General features: G+C 47.1%; 1 protein-coding gene across 10 annotated transcripts in view; it reads left to right on the top strand.

Annotated features, from left to right (window-relative positions):
* Window positions 1-20635, top strand: part of CELF4 (CUGBP Elav-like family member 4) — a 772591-nt gene that overhangs the window by 733318 nt on the left and 18638 nt on the right. For all 10 annotated transcript variants that reach the window (XR_004427551.1, XM_033164061.1, XM_033164056.1 and 7 more), the window contains exon 12: window positions 9012-9179. Coding sequence is in view for 9 of the 10 variants with exons in the window: in XM_033164061.1 (XP_033019952.1) it covers window positions 9012-9139 (128 nt within the window). In the remaining variant the exon portion in view is untranslated. The remainder of the gene's footprint in view (window positions 1-9011; window positions 9180-20635) is intronic.

The following is a 20635-nucleotide window of genomic DNA, read 5'->3' as shown; positions in this document are numbered from 1 at the left end:
GGTGAAAATTTTGAGAAAGGGACTTAAGATCTGAAAAGCAAGGGTCTGAGGGAAGCTAAAACATGTCGAGAATTTGTGCCACACTGCAGTGAATCCAGGGCTGCATTGGTCTCCCACCCGCATTCTCACAACCCTAGTTCCAGCACGCTCTTTGTGGTCATGTGAGGAATGGTTGAGGGAGTTGGGTATGTTATGCATGGAGAAGAGAAGACATATCATACCCTCATATGATAGCCAACTTCAAATATCTGAAGGGAGGATCTTGGGGGATGGAGCAAGCTTTTTTTCCGCTGCTCCAGAGGGAAGGACCCGAACCAATGGATTCAATTGACAAGAAATGTTAGGAACTGACACCAAGAGCTGTTCAACCACCTCAGAAGGTGGTGGACTCTCCTTCACTGGAGGTTTTTAAACAGAGCTTGGATGGCCAGGGAATCTTTAGCTGTGGTTCCCTTTAGCTGTGGTTCCCTTTGGAGTTCTTTCCAAACCTACCATTCTATGATTCTAAGACTTACACCTGGCTGGTGAACACAGGGACAAGGGGCCATCTCTACTGGGAATAATTAAACATTTTATTAAGTCTTCCCCCCACCTCCCAAGGAAGCCCTCTTGGTGGATTCTTGTGAGGTGGGGCAAGCAATTTTCAGAAGGGATAACAGCCCTCTATTGGCCACTGAGAAAGTGGACCACAAAAATATGGATTTGGCTTTGTTCATTTTTTAAATCAATCAATCGATTAATTGTGTGCCGTGATTACAAAGACCCAGCATGGGTTTCTCAAAAACAAGCCATGCCAGACAAATCCCATTTCTTTTTAGAGTTACACATTTGGTAGATCAGGGGAATGTGTGGACATAGTATATCTTGATTTCAGTAAGAGCTGTTTGATAGTGGAATGGTCTCCCTCAGGAGGTTGTAGACTCTCCTTCCTTAAAGGTTTTTAAGCAGAGGTTAGATGGCCCTCTCTGTCATGTTAGTTGAGATACCTGCATTGCCGGGGGTTGGACTAGATGACCCTCAGGGCCCCTTCCAACTCTACAGTTCTATGCGTCTATAATTCCGTTAATTAATTAAAAAATCCCTGCCATCTAGGCAGGCTCCAAGTCCCAGCAACAATCCCACCCGCCGGCCTTTCCTTGATCTTTCGGTGAAGTTTATTTCATGCCAGGGCCTCACGCTGCACTTGGCAGCTGTGAATGGTGGGAGGAGAAAAGTCTCCAGTTGGGTGGGAAGGTATGAATGAAAAATAGAGGTCCATAAAACTTCTTGCCCTCCGCCCACATTCCGCGACAGCATCTAGGCAATCAGGGGAGGGAGGGAGGGTGACCGGCGGGGGGGGGGAGGGTTGGAAGAGCCGCACAAGTATTAGGGCTGTGAGCCACTATTCATTTTACAAACTATAATTAATTTGATGTTTAGATTAATTTCTGATGCGCTCTCAAAGGTGCACAGAAAGCATTTTTCCTTTATTGTAATGTTGATTGCTTATTGGGGAGATAAATCTAACTGTCAGTTATGTACCGACTTACCAAAACTTTCAGTCCTAGCAAGCATGTCTGCACACAAGGAGCAGCTGCTCTGCTGTTCTGCAGTTAAAGAGACAGCCCAGTCTTTTCCCAGGCAACAACAACAACAACAAAACTCTCTGCACATGAGTTTCAAGGGTCTTCATTGTCTTTTTTCTTTCTTTCGAAGGGACATGGGTGGTATTGCAAAGGTCACATCGCAGAAGAAAACTCGACTGCGTATTTCAATTGATTCGCGGTCCAGTCTTTGTTATTTTGTCCCCCTTTGGATAACTTTCAAAGGTGGAGCGTTGGAAGAAGAGGTGCAGCTGGAGAATAATGTGGGGTGGCGGCAGCGTAGAAGGCTAGAGAAAAAGTGTCTGAGAATGAATGGAAAACTAGGCTGGAGTGGGTGACAAACAGAAAGGAGATGGGAGCCTCAGGGGTGAGGAAGGCTAATCCTTTCTGGTTTGAAATCTTCAGCCCAATCTTCAGCTCCGTGCCTCTAAGCTACCTTTCTAAATCATGGAGAAAAGGAAGGAAAATTTCGCATTTTGCAAGTTATTGTAGAAGCAACCATGCTCACTGGCAATTAAAATTCTACTTATACTCGCAGTGGGAGCAGAACCAGGTGTGAGCAGGATTCACAGCCGCACCACACATTTATTCATTCATTTGATAGTTATTTATTGCATTTATAGAAAAGGGTGGGGCGTGTTTGCATTAGGTAGGAAACCAAATGGCTGAGCCTATGGAGACCCTTTCCTTCTGTCTCCAAGAATGTGACCAGAAGGATGAAGTTCCCTCCCTGGTCCACTCAAGCCAAGTGTCACTCCCAAGCTAAAATCTTATTGGTTGGGGGAGAGGGAGACCGACCAACAGCAAAGCAGAGCAAAGAGGGTCAGCGAGAGCTGCCCGTCAAGCCTGTCACATGGGCTGTCACGTGGAAGATGGAGCAAACTTGGTTTCTCCTGCTCTGGAGGGCAGGACTGAAACCAATAGCTTCAAGTTACAAGAAGGGAGATTTCAACTAAACATCAGGGACAACCTTTTGGAGCTGTCCGACAGTAGGAGCTGTCCAACAGTGGAACAGAATCCCTCACTGGAGGTTTTTAAGCAGAGGTTGGATGGCCATCTGTCATGGATGCTTTAGTTGAGATTTCTGTATTTGTGGGGGTTTGGACTAGATGACCACCAGGGACCCCTTCCAATTCTATGATTCTATGTGCTGTTCTCTCTACCCCAGTGGTTCCTAAACCTTTCAGGGCCACTGCCCTCTGCTTCCATAAACTCATCGCCAATGCCCCCTACCCTACCAAAAAGCATTATTCAGAGTAGCGGTTTTCATGACACTGTGAGAAAGAGGATAGCACAATAAAATTCGAAACAGTGACAATTAATTACGCATTTATTCAAAATCCATTGAAAACTACTTAGTCTAATTGATTCAACAGAATTGATGAACTTGATTCCGTGATACCAGATTTCGAAAGTCTGGTAGCCCTTGATTCTTACCTCCCCGCTAGGAAATCCCACTGCCCCCTATGCGGTGGTACTTTGGGAAGCACTGTTTTGCCTACAAATAGACTCCAAGAACCACACCCCAAGGCCCTCAGCCTTGCGGCAAAGAGAACTCTTATACATCCTAAGAGCACAGTCAAAAAACCGTTGGTCATATCAGCCCACGCTGCAGAATTATCTCAGCTTAGAAAGGAGAGGTGTTTGTTTTGCTTTCCTGCCTGCTCACATGCAAGGACGCCTTGCGAGAGTGCGTTTGAATCCTGAAGCTGCAATCCTCTGCTCGCTTACTCCAAAGTAAGCCCTGCTGAACCAAGTGGGCGGGTGGGTGGGCAGGGGATATTTCTGAGTAAATATGCACAGGAGCTGACAGACTTGTAAGTGTCCAGAACTTCTTCAAGGCAAGGGATAGCAGTCGTTGGGCAAAATAGTTTTGGTTCCCCAACCACTGCACCCTGCAGGAGATAGAAAGTAAATCTCCATGCTATCTTGGCTGGTAGAGTTTATAAATATTCATAATTCAAGAAGTGAATATAGTGGAGGGCTCAGATAGATGGAGGGCATTTAAAAAGAGGAGAGAGAGAGCAGAACCATCCATTTAATGTCTCTGGATGATGCTGGATGCTAGTCCAAGAATGGCTGTTAGTCCCTAGGCCAGGAAAGAAACCCACAATAACAGCTGAAATACATTATTTATTCTGTTGTTCATACAGTTTAACTTCCCAGCTCTCCCCTCCCTGCACAGAAGAACAGTCTTTAATTCAACATCTTTGAGAGATACTCGGGGTTCCGATTTAAGAGAACGTAAGTCCAGGCGTTAACTTGCTTGTTTGCATTCAATTCAGATTTCATTTTCCATGCAGTTTTATACGAAAAGAGATGCTTACTGTGATTAGATTTTTTTTTTTGAATATTTGAATATAAAAGCTCCAATTTTATTTGTTTGTTTTAAAAAAATCAAAAAATCATCGATTTTTATCCACCCTGCCACGAGGTGATTTTTTTCCTAGGCAATTATTCTGCAATTACTCTTCCTTATAAATGAACTCCTACATGGAGAAATTATGTGACGAATCAATGAAAACTAACTTTGCATTTCCACTGCTTGAATCACAATTTTTCCATGCAGAAGCTCGTTTATTAGTACAAAGGAACCATGGAAGTAATATGAAAGTTGACGGAGCGTGCGATTCAAGCCCGCCAGCCATGCACAGGGTTAAATCCTGACATCTCTGCAGCGATAACAAAATCAACCAGATTCTTCAGCTAAAATATATAGTGGCTGATGTCCAATGTAGTCAATACTCCAAGTAGACCCATTGAAATCACTGGGCAAAAGTAACTTGTCCGTTGATTGCAATGGGTCTACTGCTATGACCCAATATATTTCCACACATTGGCTAATGTTTTCTCATTTATTCTGCCTTTAAGATTTTAAAATTTAAAATTATTTGGTAGGCTGTTGTGTTCAAATCCAGCTTGCAGGTTTCCCATAATGGCAGCTGTTTGGCCAATGTGAGAACAGGATGCTGGACTTGGTGGGCTATGGGCTTGGCTTAATTGCTCGAGCCACCTAGAGGCATTTGCTCCTTGGCAATACAGCTGGAGCCCCTTCAGTGAACCGAGAGCAGCTTCCCTTTGGTAGGATCCCGCACCGCTAGGTAGTCGCTGCAACATGTAGCGGCTGCTTGGGCAGGGCCAACTGCAGGGGTCTTTCTGGTCCAATTTCCACTCCACCAAATTCAGAAGGCTGGCTGACTTGCTTGTGCTCTGCTGCAGGGATAGTCAGTGTGATGCCTTTTGGGTGTCACTGGACTACAAAGCCCATCAGTCTCAGGCAGCAAAGGCAATGATGGGAGGTTGAGGTCCATTAACAGTCGGAGGGCATCGTGTCAGCTAATCTGGCTCTATTGCCGTGTGAATGAACTGGATTGCAGTGGGTTGCTCTAGAGCCAGTGTGGTGTAGTGGTTAAGAGCGGTAGACTCGTAATCTGGTGAACCGGGTTCGCGTCTCCTCTCCTCCGCATGCAGCTGCTGGGTGACCTTGGACTAGTCACACTTCTCTGAAGTCTGTCAGCCCCACTCACCTCACAGAGTGTTTGTTGTGGGGGAGGAAGGGAAAGGAGAATGTTAGCCGCTTTGAGACTCCTTCGGGAAGTGATAAAGCGGGGTATCAAATCCAAACTCTTCTTCTCTTCTTCTTCTACGGATACAGCAATGCTGGAAGTGTGGTCCTGTTATTTGGGAAGAGTTATAATTGGGACTAGATGGCCTTTGCGAATTTCCATGACTCCTTTAGAGCATTCTTCACACACACACACACAAACACAAACACACACACCTGCACTTAAGCCACAAAACTATAGGCACAAAAGCTTTGCCATGAATCTCCCTCCATTTGCTGCTGCACCAGAAGTGCTGCTCCTAGCAAATTCCTGCCGGGGGCTGCTTTGTAGTAGCAGCAGCAGCAACTAAACCGGACACTCCCTTCGAATAAGAACTCCCATATTTTAGAGCTGGCAACTTTGCGGAACAAGGGAGATCAGATGCCCTGAGCTGCAACCCTTGCAAATTTCTTGATCCTTTACAGCCTTGCTAAATCATTTATTTAGCACAGCCTTTTAACATAATCCCGGAGAAAAAAAAACATAAAATAGATTTATCACAAAGCCCTGTCCTCCTACCAACCATCTTCAGACTAGTACATATATTTCTCTGATTATTAATTAACGTAGGCACGGAATGAGCTAAGAGCTTTTTAACCTCTCCTCCTCTCTCTCTCTCTCTCTCTCTCTCTCTCTCTCTCTCTCTCTCCGTCTGTCATCTGAAGAAGAGTAAGGCCTTCCAAGAACTCAATTCAGGGTGTTATATTCTTACTGCCAGTCCCAGTCCAAGGCTGATCCCATGTAATGCATGGGAAACTGTTAACCAGGCTGTGAGGAGAGGGCACCTCCATCACTGAGTGTTTTATATCAAGCAAAGGGTGAGGTCTCAACTCCAAAACTAGGCAGCGAAGATGCGCCATAGGGATGGGAGAATCTGACAATTTTGGTTTCTCAGAGTTTCTCATTTCTCCAATCTTAAACTCAGTTCTCCAGATTCCAGTTTTGCATGTGTATAATTGCATTTTAACATATTGTTCTGCTAACATACATTCTTGCATGCAATTTTGCCTAATACACACATTTTTTCGCAATACAACCCCCCACCCCCCAAAAAATATAATGCATTGCAAAATTCGAAGAAGTATGGATTTTGAAGAATGGCTGTGTTTCTGTCCCTAAAGTACATTGTTTTGGAACGTGTAAATGGTTCAGGGTTCTCCTTTAAATGTGAACAGTGCCAAACTTCTGCCCAATCCCCAATGTACACCCTCTGAGCAACGAAAGTGGGGAAAGGAAATGAAAAGGGAGAGAGGGGTCTAGAAAGGTTTGCTGGTGTTCACAACTTTCTTCCTGGTCTCCAGCCCCCCCCCCCCACACACACACACACCAAGAAACTAATACAGGGTATAGTCACTGTGGGAGGAAGGTGCTAAAAACCACCTGTTCTCCCTACAAAATTATCAGCTCCATTTTTAAAAGTGGGTGACCCTGATCACAATCAATCTTCCCTCATCTCATATTGTTGAAAAATATTATATCCACCCTCTAAACTGCACCGAAGTCCCACAAAGGGCACGTTATCTTACACACACACACACACACACACACACACACACACACACACACACATATACATATAGATATACATATACATATATACACACACACCCCACCCATCTGGCTGCGTTTCCCCAGCCACCCTGGGCAGCTTCCAACAAAAGATTAAAAATACATTAAAACATCAGTCATTAAAATCTTCCCTAAACAGGGCTGACTTCAGATGTCTTCTAAAAGTCAGATAGTTGTTTATTTCCTTGACATCTGATGGGAGGGCGTTCCACAGGGCAGGCGCCACTACCGAGAAGGCCCTCTGCCCAGTGGCGGAGCTTCAAGCTTTGGCGGGGGGACGGAGAGCAGGCGGGGGAGTGGCTGGCGCGCGTCCCGGGGGCGTGGTGCATGTCCCGGGGGTGTGACATGCGTCCCAGGGGCGTAGCAAGCTGCCCGCAGGGGCGTGATGCACCACCTGCGGGAGCATGGGGCCCAGCGGGGGGGGGGGCAGCCGCAATGGTACCGCACCGTTCCTCCACCAGTGCCTCTGCCTGGTTCCCTGTAACTTCACTTTTTGCAGTGAGGGAACCGCCAGAAGGCCCTCGGAGCTGGACCTCAGTGTCCGGGCTGAACAATGGGGGTGGAGATGCTCCTTTAGGTATACAGGGCTGAGGCCGTTTAGGGCTTTAAAGGTCAGTACCAACACTTTGAATTGTGCCCGGAAATGAGCAGCCTTGTTCATGCTTTCACCAGCAAGCACGTACACTGATTATTCCACTTGCTAGAGTATTCTTCCTACAGTTTCATATCCAAACAGGTCCTGAACATTCGCCTGCACAGCCACCAACCTTTTCTGACTTCCCTAAATTTAACCTGCCTTTGTTAGCCTCAAGGCAGACGCACACCCTGCCATGTTTCAGACCCCACTGCTAAGGCCCTTTGTTTTCTGGGACCCAAACCTTTTAACCAATCAGCCTTCCTCTCTCGTCTCCCCTGCAAGATCCGCCGCGGCTCAGGATTTGCCCCTTCTGCAATGGAGACTGTCCCTGCCCTTGACTCTTGATGGACAGTGACATTTGTTTGTTTATTTGTAAAAAATATCTGTATACTGCTCTGTCATAAAATATATATATATAAATTAAAGCGGTTTACAGCAGTACAAGCATAAAATATTTTGTATTTTTATGCTGTGAACTGTCCTGAGATCTATGGATGAAGGGTGGTATACAAACAGTAGTAGTAGTAGTAGTAGTAGTAGTAATAAGCCTTGCTTTTTCTGGGGGTACTCAAGGGTACACAGTACTGTCACCCCCCCCCCAAAAAAAAAAAAAATGTTAAAAGTGCCGCACTTACTGTAACTACTTCATGGTGAATAACGACACCTTTTTTCCTATTAAACAAACAAACAAACACTGACAATGAACCATACAAGAAAAACAGTGTAAAAAAGTTAAGCTATGGAAGGATGCATTCTGAATTGCCTGCATAGGTCTGGCAGAATAGAAGAGTTTTCAGCAGGCATTTAAAAGTTGAAAAAATTGGAAGTCCTTGGGGAATTCACGTAATCAAATAGAAAGGTTGCAAGGACTCAGGCCAGGGCGAAAATAAACAATGGTTTCCTCTATTTTTGTTGTTTAAAGTATGAAACAAGTTCCATTTGCAATGATTTTTAACTCCAGGACAAGGCCCTGTTTCGTTTATTCTTCATCAGCTGTCGTTTCTTAGTTAGCTAGTCAGAGTTAGTTAGTTAGACACACTCGGTACACTTTGACCATAAAACTAAGAAACGACAGCTGATGGAGAATAAACAAAACAGGGCCTTGTCCTGGCATTTAAAAGTAGGCACGGAAGGTGCCTGCTGAATCTCTAGTGGCAGAGAGTTCCACTGGACTAGGACAATGACACTAAAGGCTCAGTTTCTTCTTGTTGTCGAATGAGCCTCACCAACTTGAGGAATGACCAGCTATGGTCTCAGAGAGGGACTCAGGGTTTTGTAAATAGACGCAAGGACCTTGAACCTGGCTCAGTTTCTTGTTGTCGTCAAATGAGCCAGTTCCTTCGCCTGGACTCAGCTCTCCCCATGGCCTTGCTTCCCACCTCACCTGTCAGCCGAGACTTGCCAGAGGTCCATCCCATCCTCACCCTTCCTACTCCCCGCCATGACAACGGAGCAGCCATACCCTCCCGCCTCTGGCGCCACCCGGCAGCTCTGCCATCCACCGGCCCCCTTCGCCCGCACTCCATCCTCATCCTCGAAGTTGGTCTTGTGTGTGGGGTGGCCCGGCGACCCCCTCCAGCTGGTTAAACCCTGCGCCTTTGCCTTGTGTCTTGACAGGCTTTGTGAGTTTTGACAATCCTGCTAGTGCCCAGGCTGCCATCCAGGCTATGAACGGCTTCCAGATTGGCATGAAGAGGCTGAAGGTGCAGCTGAAGAGGCCAAAGGATGCTAACCGCCCCTACTGAAGCATTGTGGGAAACTCTGGATAAGCAAGGTCTAGCACAGGTAACTGCTCAGGGAGGGAAGGGGCCAGGGGAACGTCACCTGTTGTCCAATAGCGTCTCTTGTGTCATGGACCCTGACCGTTCAGTCTCCGAGGGGGTCTGCCTTCTCCTCTAGAGCTAGACCAGAAAGTATAAACATGAAGTGGGATCGGACGTCTTTAAGCATCATTGTTGGTGCTGGAAAGGGACAGAGACAAGAGAAGTGATCTGGCAACATGCTGGACCCTCCTTTCCCCCCACCCCCATACCCCGTTTTTGTCAAGCTTGCAAGACACAGGGGTCAACTCCCCAGTTCTTCTTCTCCGGCACCAGCTCAGACATCTAAAAAGCAAGAGTTGGAAGAGGTATTAAGAGGGGGTAGGCATTTCGTGCGCATAGATGCGCATTGCCAATGTGATTCCCATGGCTGTTCGCTGGCGAGAAGGGTCATAAGAACATTCCACTCTGAAAGTCTCCCCTGAAAACTCCCATGAAATGAATGGGAAGTTGCGTAAAAAAAAAATGCCCCCTCGTTCCAGTGGGGTGGATGTTGTCAGTGACCTGTGGATCTTGTAGTTGGTGAACGTGTTAAAGACACAAGTTGATGTTGTGGTTTTCAAACAGAAGGACCTGTCCAGTTTATGCATATCGCTAGTTCTGTGTTCTAAGCATGTCAAAACATTTTCCATTCCTTGTACGGTTTGGGGTGGCGGGCAGTCTTTATTATGTGATGCCTTCTGATCGGGATAAAGGAGCTTTCGGCTTAGTACTACTTCTGTGCATCCCTCAAAAAAAGCTTGCAAAGGGGCATTAAATGATAGACTCTGAGTTCAACTGCCAAACGAGTAAAAAGGCTCGTTTTCATGGCGAACCATGAGCAGCATGGGGCAATTGCAGGTTGCTGGACTTGAAGGGTTCGTGTGCCACTTAGGCTTCTATTTCAACTCTATACCTACTGCCGGACGGGTGGTGGTGGTGGATTCCTCTGTGCTTAGAAATGTGTGCTTGTTCTACCAGTTTTGCCAAATGCCCAGGCTTTCCCTGGGAGGAGAGGATGGTTGTGGTCTTTCCCGAGGCAGGTAAAGGGAGAAAGAAGAGTGGGTCCCAAATGCATTTGTGAGGGTGGTGCAGGACGTAGCAGAAGGTGGGCACCTGTAGAATCCAAGTTGGGTGGCAGTATGAGGCATCACCCCTTTTTGAACACCCTCCCTTGTGGAGTGTTCCCTCAGCCTCTTCTCCTTGAGAGTCCTCTGGGCAGCTGCTGCCGCCACCCCTGAACTCCCCCCCCCAAGAGCCTTTGGGAGGCAGAGGCATGAGAGGGCATCAGAGGAGGGAGAGAAGGAAAGAGGGCCAGATGCCAGTATTGCCTGCGGGACCCTTGACCACCTTCAAGGCACCTCAGGGTGCCATGGTACACTGGTTGAAAACCACTGGCACACGCCATTATTAGTTGGGTAGGAGAGTTGGGGGGAATCACATCTGGCAACCAATGGGCCCCGTTCGTTTCAGATAGTATACGGGTACATGAGTGTAAGAAGCATGAGACACAATTTTTCACGGCCCTCTAGCAGCTATGGTGGGTCATTTAGCAGAAGTAATGTATTTAGTGTTAACTCTGGAAGCGTGTACTCGATTCTGACCAAGCTAGGCCTCCTAGAGCAAAATATACATCAGCTCCCTTGGGAGGTGGTGGACTCTCCTTCCTTGGACGTTTTTAAGCAGAGGTTGGATGGCCACCTGGCATGGATGATTTAGTTGAGATTCCTCCATTGCTGGGGGTTGGACTGGATGGCGCTCCAAGTCCCTTCCGACTCCACAATTCTATGATTCTATGATCTGTTCAGCCACCATAAGAACAGGGTGCTGGATTAGACGGCTCAGGAGATCCCAAAACGGGCTGTGAAGTGCTCCAAAAGAGCCTGTCCGGAATTGGCGACTAGGCCATTGGGTAGAGATCCGTGGAGACACCTCCATGTTTATCTGGAGCTCCTCTTGTGCGTAGGCCTCCCCAGTCACTTCTGCAAGGAGGCGCTGGGTGTCCGCTGCCTTCTAAAGGACGTGCTTGTCCAACCTTCACCGTTAAACAAATAAGGAAGACCCCTTTCATTTTGGAGGAAGCTCAACATGTGGGCCAAAGCTCCCAAGACATTGCTAGACTACAAGAGAAGAGGGAGAGCAAGAAAAGGAGCTGAGAGAGATGGAGGGAGAAAGCTTCGCTCAATTAATTCTGAGTGCTTTCTTCATCCCTTTGATCAAATCCCTCTTTTAGAACACAAATTGTTTTAGCTTACAGTGGTTTTAAGTCTTGTTTTCACCACTAATGCTCTCAAAGTTGTTTTCAGGCATTAAAAAGATCACTGAGATGTGGTAGATAAGGTCACAAGCTTCAACAAACAAAGCCCCCAAGGATCCTTCTGGTGGCGGGGGGGGGGAGAAGCCACCTCCCAAAATGGCCGCCTTCTGTTCTCCGTTTCCTCTCTAATTACAGAAGCAGGGCTGGGAGGAGGGGAGGTGTGAGTGTGTGGCAGGCCGGCGGGGAGGCAGGGCGGGAGGACGGAGAGAGGATCATTTGAGGCAAATCTGCCAAAATCAATATATTCTGTTTCAAATCCTCCTGTCAGGAAGAGAAGGCAAGGATTCCTAGGCACTCGGTGTGGCTGCCAGATAGCAAGAAACAGAAAATAATGAGGGAGAAATGCCCAAGTGTTTGGAGTCCTTCGGGTGACTCCTGTTTGGAGTCCAAGCCCCATTTACTGATGCCACTCTATGTCCTAAAACGTATGAAAGAAGAACATGGGAAGCTCCCTTCTAGGTAAAGGGGGAAAGGTAAAAGATAAAGGGTAAAGCGACCCCTGGCCATTAGGTCCAGTCGCGGGCGACTCTGGGGTTGCAGCGCTCATCTTGCTTTACTGGCCGAGGGAGCCGGTATACAGCTTCCGGGTCATGTGGCCAGCATGACTAAGCCGCTTCTGGCAAACCAGAGCAGCGCACGGAAATGCCGTTTACCTTCCTGCTGGAGCGGTACCTATTTATCTACTTGCACTTTGACGTGCTTTCGAACTGCTAGATTGGCAGGAACAGGGACCGAGCAACGGGAGCTCACCCCGTCGTGGGGATTCAAACTGCCGACCTTCTGATCGGCAAGCCCTGGGCTCAGTGGTTTAGACCACAGCGTCACCCGCTGTGGCATGGTGGAAATTTAGGGACAGGGGCTCCTCCAACACATAGGAGTCTTCCAGGAGATGTTTGCCCAGGTCTCTGGGTCTCGGGAAAGACGCCATTTGCTTGGGATACCCGGGGCAGTTCCTTGGAAACGGTTACTTCGGCTCAGAAAGGATATGGCAGGGCTGGAAAAGGTTCAGAAAAGGGTGAGGATACAGCGATTTCCCTACAATGGAAGTTTGCACCGTTTGAGACATTTCACTTAAGAGAGAAGCCAAATAGAAGTTTGTAAAAATGATGCCTGACAGTGAACAGAGAAAATCTCTCTCCCTCTCTCATAATATGCTGGAATTTGCGTGCATTCGGCGTAGCAGAATGTTGGGAGATTCAGGGCAGATAAAAGAAAGTACCGTATTTTTCGCTCCATAGGGCGCACCTCGTTTTTAGAGGAAGAAACAAGAAAAAAAAATATTTTTCTGGTTTTCCTCTTCTAAAAGCCCTGTTGTTTTTTGAGGATCAGCTAAAATTTTTGCAGCTTTTTGCAAAGGGGGAAAAGCAAAGAGGAAAAGCTCTGTTTTTTATGGGGTTCAACTCACGTTTCTGCAGCTTCTAAAGGAAAGGGGAGCCTTTTCTACAGTTTCCAGACAGATAATCTAATCAGCCAGTCACATGTCGCTGGGGCAACAAACAACCTCCCTCTGCCACACATTCAACAATGGAGGGTGGGGCTGAAAGGGAGCCGGGACTCTTATCTCTCTCCCGATCTCCCTTTTCTCTTTGTAAAATAAAAAGCATGATCCTCTTTTGGCCCCTGGGCAATTCAGCTCCAGGGTCCACCATTCGCTCCATAAGACGCACAGATATTTCCCCTTACTTTTTAGAAGGAAAAAAGTGTGTCTTGTGGAGCAAAAAATACGGTATTTCTATACACAGCACAGAGCTGAACTACCTGGGAGACTAGGGTTCGAATCCTAACTCACTGGGTGAGCTTGGGCCAGTCACTGCCTCTCAGCCTAGCCTACCTCGCAGGCTTGTCGCGGGAGTTAAATGGGGAAGGGGAGAGCCACGTACACCGACTCAAGCTCCTTGGAGGAAAAGGTGGGATATATATTCTATATATACCGCATATGAGACCTCCGGGTATAGAGTGGTATATAAATTCAATAAATAATAATAATATCATAAATAGACAACCGTGATCTCCCCAAACCAGTTCAGCCGCCTCCCCCAATTCCAACAGGTCCTTCGCCTTTTGTCACAAATTCACTTTCACCAGCTCCCAGGTCTGCCTTCTCCTGTCTGCAAGGCAGCTAAGCTGGCTGAGAAAGCCATTTGGCTGCAGCAGGATGACTGATGAACCATCTTGAGCTGCGCTTCGCTAAGAGGAACCACAGAAGAAATGAGCTCACCCAGATTATTCTCGAAGTATCTACTAACCAGATCCTGCATTTAACTCCTGCTTATGACTTGACTTTACTGCACTCTGCTGGAAAACGGGGGACCCAAGCTAAAAGTCTGAAGGGTCTGGAGCAAAGGGGGGGGGGAACCGTGAAACACTGCTTGTTTTTTAATTATTATTATTTTTGTCCTTCTTCTTTCAGTGCATCGCGGGTTTCTTTCCCTGTATTTTCCAACCTGATAGCATCCTTTTAAATTGCCAGCCGCTTCAGCGATAGCACAACACAAGAGTTCTCTCCCATGAACTGCAAATTTCAATTTCTAATGGATGTGAAATCCCGTTTGCTAATTATCACGGTTATACTAAGATTGGCATACAATAGCCCGCATTGATGGAAAACTGCAATAATTAATTACCGCGTTCGCTTCGAAATACAATCAGCAATTACCATGCCGAGGCAAAATTCCATTCAGCAATATTTGCTGCTTGTTCATGAGAGTGGCTTTCTGCTCTCTCTCTCTTTTTCTCTCTCTTTTTCTTTTTTAATGCAGGGCAGATATTGGGCTACTCTGCAGAGTTGGCACCTTAATGACCAAGGGGTAGGTTGGGGAGACACGCTCAGCTGGAGCTGTGGGAGGCGATGCAATTGAACTCTGATTTCGCGCGGAACTTTGATTGAAGACACACCCTCACCCAAATAATATTACAGGAAATTACAGCTATCGTTTTGTGAAGAAACAGCAGGCGAGGTTCCCCTCTCGCGGTTCCAAGAGGGTGGTAATCCAATCAGTGGTGTTGTTTTACCGTGGCATAAAGACAGACATTTGTGCCCTTATTAAAGGCAGCGTGTGTGAGAGAGTGGGCGAAACACCGTTCTTTGATAAGGGCAGGATTTGGCCAGGCTGGGTTGCAGAATTCCATGTCCTCGAGCTACTTCGTAGGTGTTGTTCTGCCATTCTAAACCAGCACTAGGTGGGGTGCGGCTGGAAGAGGCTGCTTAATTCTTTCCCTCCAACAGATCGAAATCCCACTTCCCAAGCTGCTTTTACACCCACGGCTGAAAAGCTGCAGGCAAAGCAAGCAGGGGGGGGGTCCATCATGGAGAGGGTCGTTCTGAGTGGGGGGAAGGAATGGTGGGGAAAGGGTGAAGCAGCCTCCCTCTCAGCCCACTCTCCTTTCACTCTTGCTTACAGCCCGTCCAAGTAAAACGCCAGCGCTTGTGCTGCTGTTGCGGTTGTTGGGGATATGCGTGAGGGTTTCAGTGCAGGGGAAATAAGCAGATTCTCTCCCAGTTGCGCCACGGCTAAGAAGGACTTCAGCACTCGAGGCACATTGTGCAGCATTGGGGGTTATTTGTTCAGGTACTTATGCGCCGCTTAATTCATTGAGAAGGTGCCTTCTAAGTGGTTTGCAAGTATAAATCCAGTTTTATCTTATAATATATCAGGGGTGGCCAACTTCCAAGTGACAGCGGTCTACTCACAGAGTTAAAAACTGGCAGTGATCTACCCCCTTGGGGGGGGGGTTCGGGTCAAGGTTGATGAGCTTTTTTGCTTTTTTTTAGGAAGGAGGGATGTAAGGCTTTTTAGTGGTTGCTCATGAGAAATCAGGCGGACGCAGAACTTCTAAAAACTAAGTTCTTTATTGTGCAGCTATTTACAGTGGAGCTAAAATAAAGATGTCCAGCTCATCCCTCTGCAGAGTCTGGGATTGTCTGTTTCCGGTTCTTTGCCCAGCATAAAAGGCGCGGGATCCTGAACCCCCGCCTCCCCCCTCTACGTCCTTCCTCCCTGCCCAAACGGGGCGACGGAAAGGGTTCCTCTCCCCCTCTTCCCGCTTGGTGCAGAGGCTCTCCATCCCTGCCACAGCCCCTGCTCCGACTTCCTGCCTCCATCTCCCCCTCCCCACTGGAAGAGCGATCGCTTCCTCCACTCGAGTAGGATGACGAGCTGCTCAACGGAGACGGGGGTTCCCTGGACTGCAAACACCCCGGGATCGCTTCCCGCTGCGGCGAGGGCGGTTTCCTGACAAGGGAGGCCCATTTTGGGGGGGTTCAGGTTGAAGTTGTTGAGCTTTCTTCAGGGGAGCCAAACTTGTTGAGCTTCTTGGGGGGGGGGCAATGTTCTACAACAGACATCCAGTGATCTACATAGGTCACGATCTACCTGTTGGACGTGCCCGTAATATATATGTGTGTGTGTGCAAATCGTTAAAAATACTCAAGAAAACAATTTCATCAGAGGAGATATGTTAGCCATCTTCAAATATCTTAAAGGTTGTCACATGGAAGAAGGGATATGCTTGTTTTCTCCTGATCTGAAGGGTAGGACTCGAACCAATGGCTTCAAGAAAGGAAATTCCGACTAAACATTCGGAAAAACTTTCTGACAATAAGAGCTATTTGGCAGTAAAACGGTCTCCCTCGGAAGATGGTGGACTCTCCTTCCTTGGAGGTTTTCAAGCAGAGGTTGGATGGCCATCTGTCATGGATGCTTTAGCTGAGATTCCTGCATTGCAGGGGGTTGGACTAGATGGGGTCCCTTCTGACTCTATGATTCTATGATCATAACATCAAGGATCCCCAGTCAACGTGCTCAATAAAAGAAACCCATTTAAACAATTATAGCAATCAAAGGAGGTAAAATGGCAATTTGAACAATTGAAGTCAGGAGATCAGGGGAACAATTGACTAAATAGGTGTGTCTTCAAGAACTGGCAGAGTGCCAATGCTGATGGGGTTGTGTTTAACTAAATCCTACTCAGAGTACCCCCACTGAAATTAATAAACCTAAGTGAGCCATGTATATTGATTAATTGATTGACTGAATGTATTTTTCTCCCAAGTTGGGATTCATTCAAGGCAGTTCACAACTTTCAAAAACCTTGTTTTAAAATACAAAGTAATTAGAACCAACTAGTTTGGAACTATAAAAATACAATAAAACACATTTAGAACCAGCATTAAAATACTGATTGCCCTGATAGCACCTAATTTTCAAAGGTCTGTCTAAATAACAGAAAGATAACAAAGAGAGCCCATCTAAACGCTCTTGGGAGAGAATTTCCAAAATCTGGGAGAAGCTCTCTCTCTTTCTGTCATGTCACCACCAACCATGCCTCTGAAGATGATGAGAGTGAGAGAAGGTGCTCACCTGAGTATCTTAGCACCTGGGCAGGTTCATAAAGGGAGATGCAATCTTTCAGAAAGCCTGGGCCCAAGCTATATATTATATTAGATTAACTTCAATAGGTCTGCTCTGATTAGGACTAGTCTTGAATGGCACCCATGGAGCTCTCTCGTATTTCAGCAGGGAGACACTTGCAGAACACTGGTACCACCAGTGTAAAGGCCCTGCATCCTTTTTAATGCTGTTATTTCCTTTGGGGGCCTGCGCGCGAGCTGCTTGATCAGCTGCCACAGGATAGCACTTATGATGACATCCCTGATGACAAGACGTACAATTTCCTCCAAACATCTGATTAAATGAACAACAGACCTAAGCCTCCGTTGACGCATAAAGGCACTCCACTGAGATATGTCAATAAAAGCTCTCTCCTATGCTCTTTCCTAGGGATGGCTGAATCTCTCGATGTGGCTTTCTATTTTTCTGCTTTCCCTATTTCAGCACCAATTTGTGAATCTTGCCAAAAAACGACTTTCTCCCTAGTGAGTGTATTTAGGCTTGCAGCTTTAAGCGTGGCAAGACATGATTTTCAAGGCAGAGAATTTCTTCATTTTTTAAAGTAGGGAATGTTGGGTGATCAATAGTGAAAATTAACTTTACCCTTGCAAAAATTGAGATTTTTTTTCCATTGGGGGGCTGGGGTCAATGATTGGAGCATTGCATGGGCAAGAGGGGGGGTGAAGTTTGAGGATGGAAATGCTATTTTGGAGCAGGGAGACAGATAGTGGTGAAGTCATGGCATAAAACCATTTGGGTATTTCCCCCTCAATCCCAGATGGGCAAACAAGTCAAACTTTTGCATAAAATGTCACAAGGTGCAGATGAGTGGATCAGTAAGTCTGCCTGTGGAACTTACCCTACTCCTCAGCACTGTCCCTTTCCCTTGGAGTCAACCCACTGGAACCCAGGGCACACATTTGCCACCTTGTTAAAGACTGGAATATTAACCATTTGTGGTGACAAAGCACGACATGAAACCAATTGACTTTGCCCATTGGCGGTGCAACTGAAAGCCAAGATGTGTCCCTAAGCTGGGTGAGCTTTGCTGTTTTGCCCTCTGCCTCAGAAAGTGGATAAAAATGAATTTGCTGTGCTGATTCTATTTTATACCTGGGGTATTAACAGGAAGCGGTATTGTCACTGCCCTTCCAGTCCCAGATGTGAATGGCACCAGGATGGGCTTTTAATGAGCACAACCTGATTACTGTCACGACCAGAGGAGAGTGGGCCCCGTTTGTTTGCGTTCCGTGGAGTGGCGGGGATCTGTTCTCAATCAGAATAATCCAATTTAAAGGAATGATTCATATTAGCGAACACATCTGTCTGAGGCCAGAGCAGAACCCTGGTGTTAGTTTAATAAATGACGTTCATTAAACTCAGCTGAAAATATAATCTGGAGAGACTGATGGAGTGAGCAGAGCAAAGAATAAGCAAAAGGAGCTGGCAATTATCAGCCGTCATTTGTTCTGCCGCCACCGCAGAAGTGGGGCTTGTTTGCTGAAATCTTAATTTCGTTTGGCTGAGGTGGAATCCATCAAAAAGGTCCATACAGCAGACAAAGCCCTCGTTTCTCAAAATCTGTCAGTGCAGGGGTGGACCAGGCGGTTGGGAGTGTGGGAGCGAGGATGTTAGCAGTTTTTCCTGTACCAGGACGAAAAATTCCCAGGTCAGAATGGATGGGGAAATGCTTCTCTGGGAATGAACAAATGAGCTCAGCAGACAGAGAGCGAGCCTCCTCAAAGAAACATTGTCAAATCAGATGCTGTCCTGTCTTGGGGGTAGCAGCTCTTGCCTCCGTTACGGAGTCCCTAGTTGCTTCCGGACTAGGTGACTGCCGTGCTATCTAAATAGGGCTGCCTCTGAAGGCATTCCTCTCACAATTCTTCATGCAACACATTGTTAAAGTTGGGGATTTGCTTCCATAGGAGGCTGTGATGGCCAACAACTCATATTAGCTTTAAAAGAGAGGGTTGTTGAAATGCCCCAGGAGCAGACCTGCTCGAGCTGCAGCCATTGGGAGCCTTGCAGAGCACATGCAGCCATTGGGAGCCTTGCAGAGCGCATGCAGCCATTGGGAGCCTTGCAGAGCGCATGCAGCCATTGGGAGCCTTGCAGAGCGCATGCAGCCATTGGGAGCCTTGCAGAGCGCATGCAGCCATTGGGAGCCTTGCAGAGCGCATGCAGCCATTGGGAGCCTTGCAGAGCGCATGCAGCCATTGGGAGCCCTGCAGAGCGCATGCAGCCATTGGGAGCCCTGCAGAGCGCATGCAGCCATTGGGAGCCCTGCAGAGCGCATGCAGCCATTGGGAGCCTTGCAGAGCACATGGCTTGCACTTGCCTCTTATATCCCCATCAGAGCAACCGCGCCCTGTCACGCCTTCGGCCGTTTCCCAGCTTCCTCTCCCAACATGTATTTCCAAAAACTCAAGTTAGCCTTAGCCTTGGTCTGTTGGATTGTGATTAATGAGCTGGTCCTTGATGTGGCTGAATCTCCCACGGGTTTTTTTGTTTTTGTTTTTTGTTTTTTGTTTTTTTGCAGAGCCTTTGTTCACCTTTCATCCCATTCCATCTCCTTCATTGGGTATATTACTTTGGGGGGGGGGGTTAGGGATGTTTTATGCTGGGGGGGGGGTGTTTTTAATATGTATGGGCTGACAAGAGCAGCCCTCAAGTCCCAAGCAGACAGGCGAAAAAAGCTGAAAAGAAAGAGAAAAGAGTAATGGAGAAGGAGGCAGACCTTGACCTCATAAGCTTTCAGCACTGATTAGAGCGGCGCATGGTGTCAGCCACCTTTTCTTGTTGAGGGCGGCCTGGCTGTGAAGTGAATCCCCCTCCCCTGTCCCCCCCAACCCTCTTTAATCAGTTTCCAGAGTTTCTGTCTTGGACACAAGGATACCATCTGCATTCCTGCAGACTCTATTTGCGAAATGGGAACAGAACCTCTTTAGACACATGCAGGTGTTTACTTGCTTGGTTGTGGTTCAAATTTGTACCCCGTGGCAATGGCTTACGTAAGGTTTTTTGTTTTTTAATCTAAATACAGTGGTACCTCTGGTTACGTACTTAATTCGTTCCGGAGGTCCGTTCTTAACCTGAAACTGTTCTTAACCTGAAGCGCCACTTTAGCTAATGGGACCTCCCGCTGCCACTGCACCGCCAGAGCACGATTTCTGTTCTTATCCTGAAGCAAAGTTCTTAACCTGAAGAGTTATTTCTGGGTTAGCGGAGTCTGTAACCTGAAGCGTATGTAACCTGAAGTGTATGTGACCTGAAGCGTCTGTAACCCAAGGTACCACTGTAACAAGAGTAAAGCAAAATAAAAATTTTAAAAAAATCCTTCCAGTAGCACCTTAGAGACCAACTAAGTTTGTTATTGGTATGATCTTTCATGTGCATGCGCACTTCTTCAGACAGAGCATTACGGATCAATGAAAACTTAGAAAGAGGTATACGCAGGGCTTTGTTTCAGCAAGAGCTCACAGGAGCTCAACTCTGGTACCTCTCAAGTGGGCGCCATTACCATTCTAAGAGAGCAAGGGAGAAGTTCATGGTGAGTTCCTGCTCTTCTTTATTTTAGAAAAATAGCACTGGGTATACAACAATTAGGGAAGCGGGTGGCGCTGTGGTCTAAACCACAGAGCCTAGGGCTTGCCAATCAGAAGGTCGGCGGTTCGAATCCCCACGACGGGGTGAGCTCCTGTTGCTCGGTCCCTGCTCCTGCCCACCTAGCAG

Source organism: Lacerta agilis, chromosome 11, assembly GCF_009819535.1.
Source record: "Lacerta agilis isolate rLacAgi1 chromosome 11, rLacAgi1.pri, whole genome shotgun sequence".
NCBI lineage: Eukaryota > Metazoa > Chordata > Lepidosauria > Squamata > Lacertidae > Lacerta > Lacerta agilis.
Note: the sequence above shows the minus strand (reverse complement) of the source record. Positions and strands in the feature narration are given on the sequence as shown.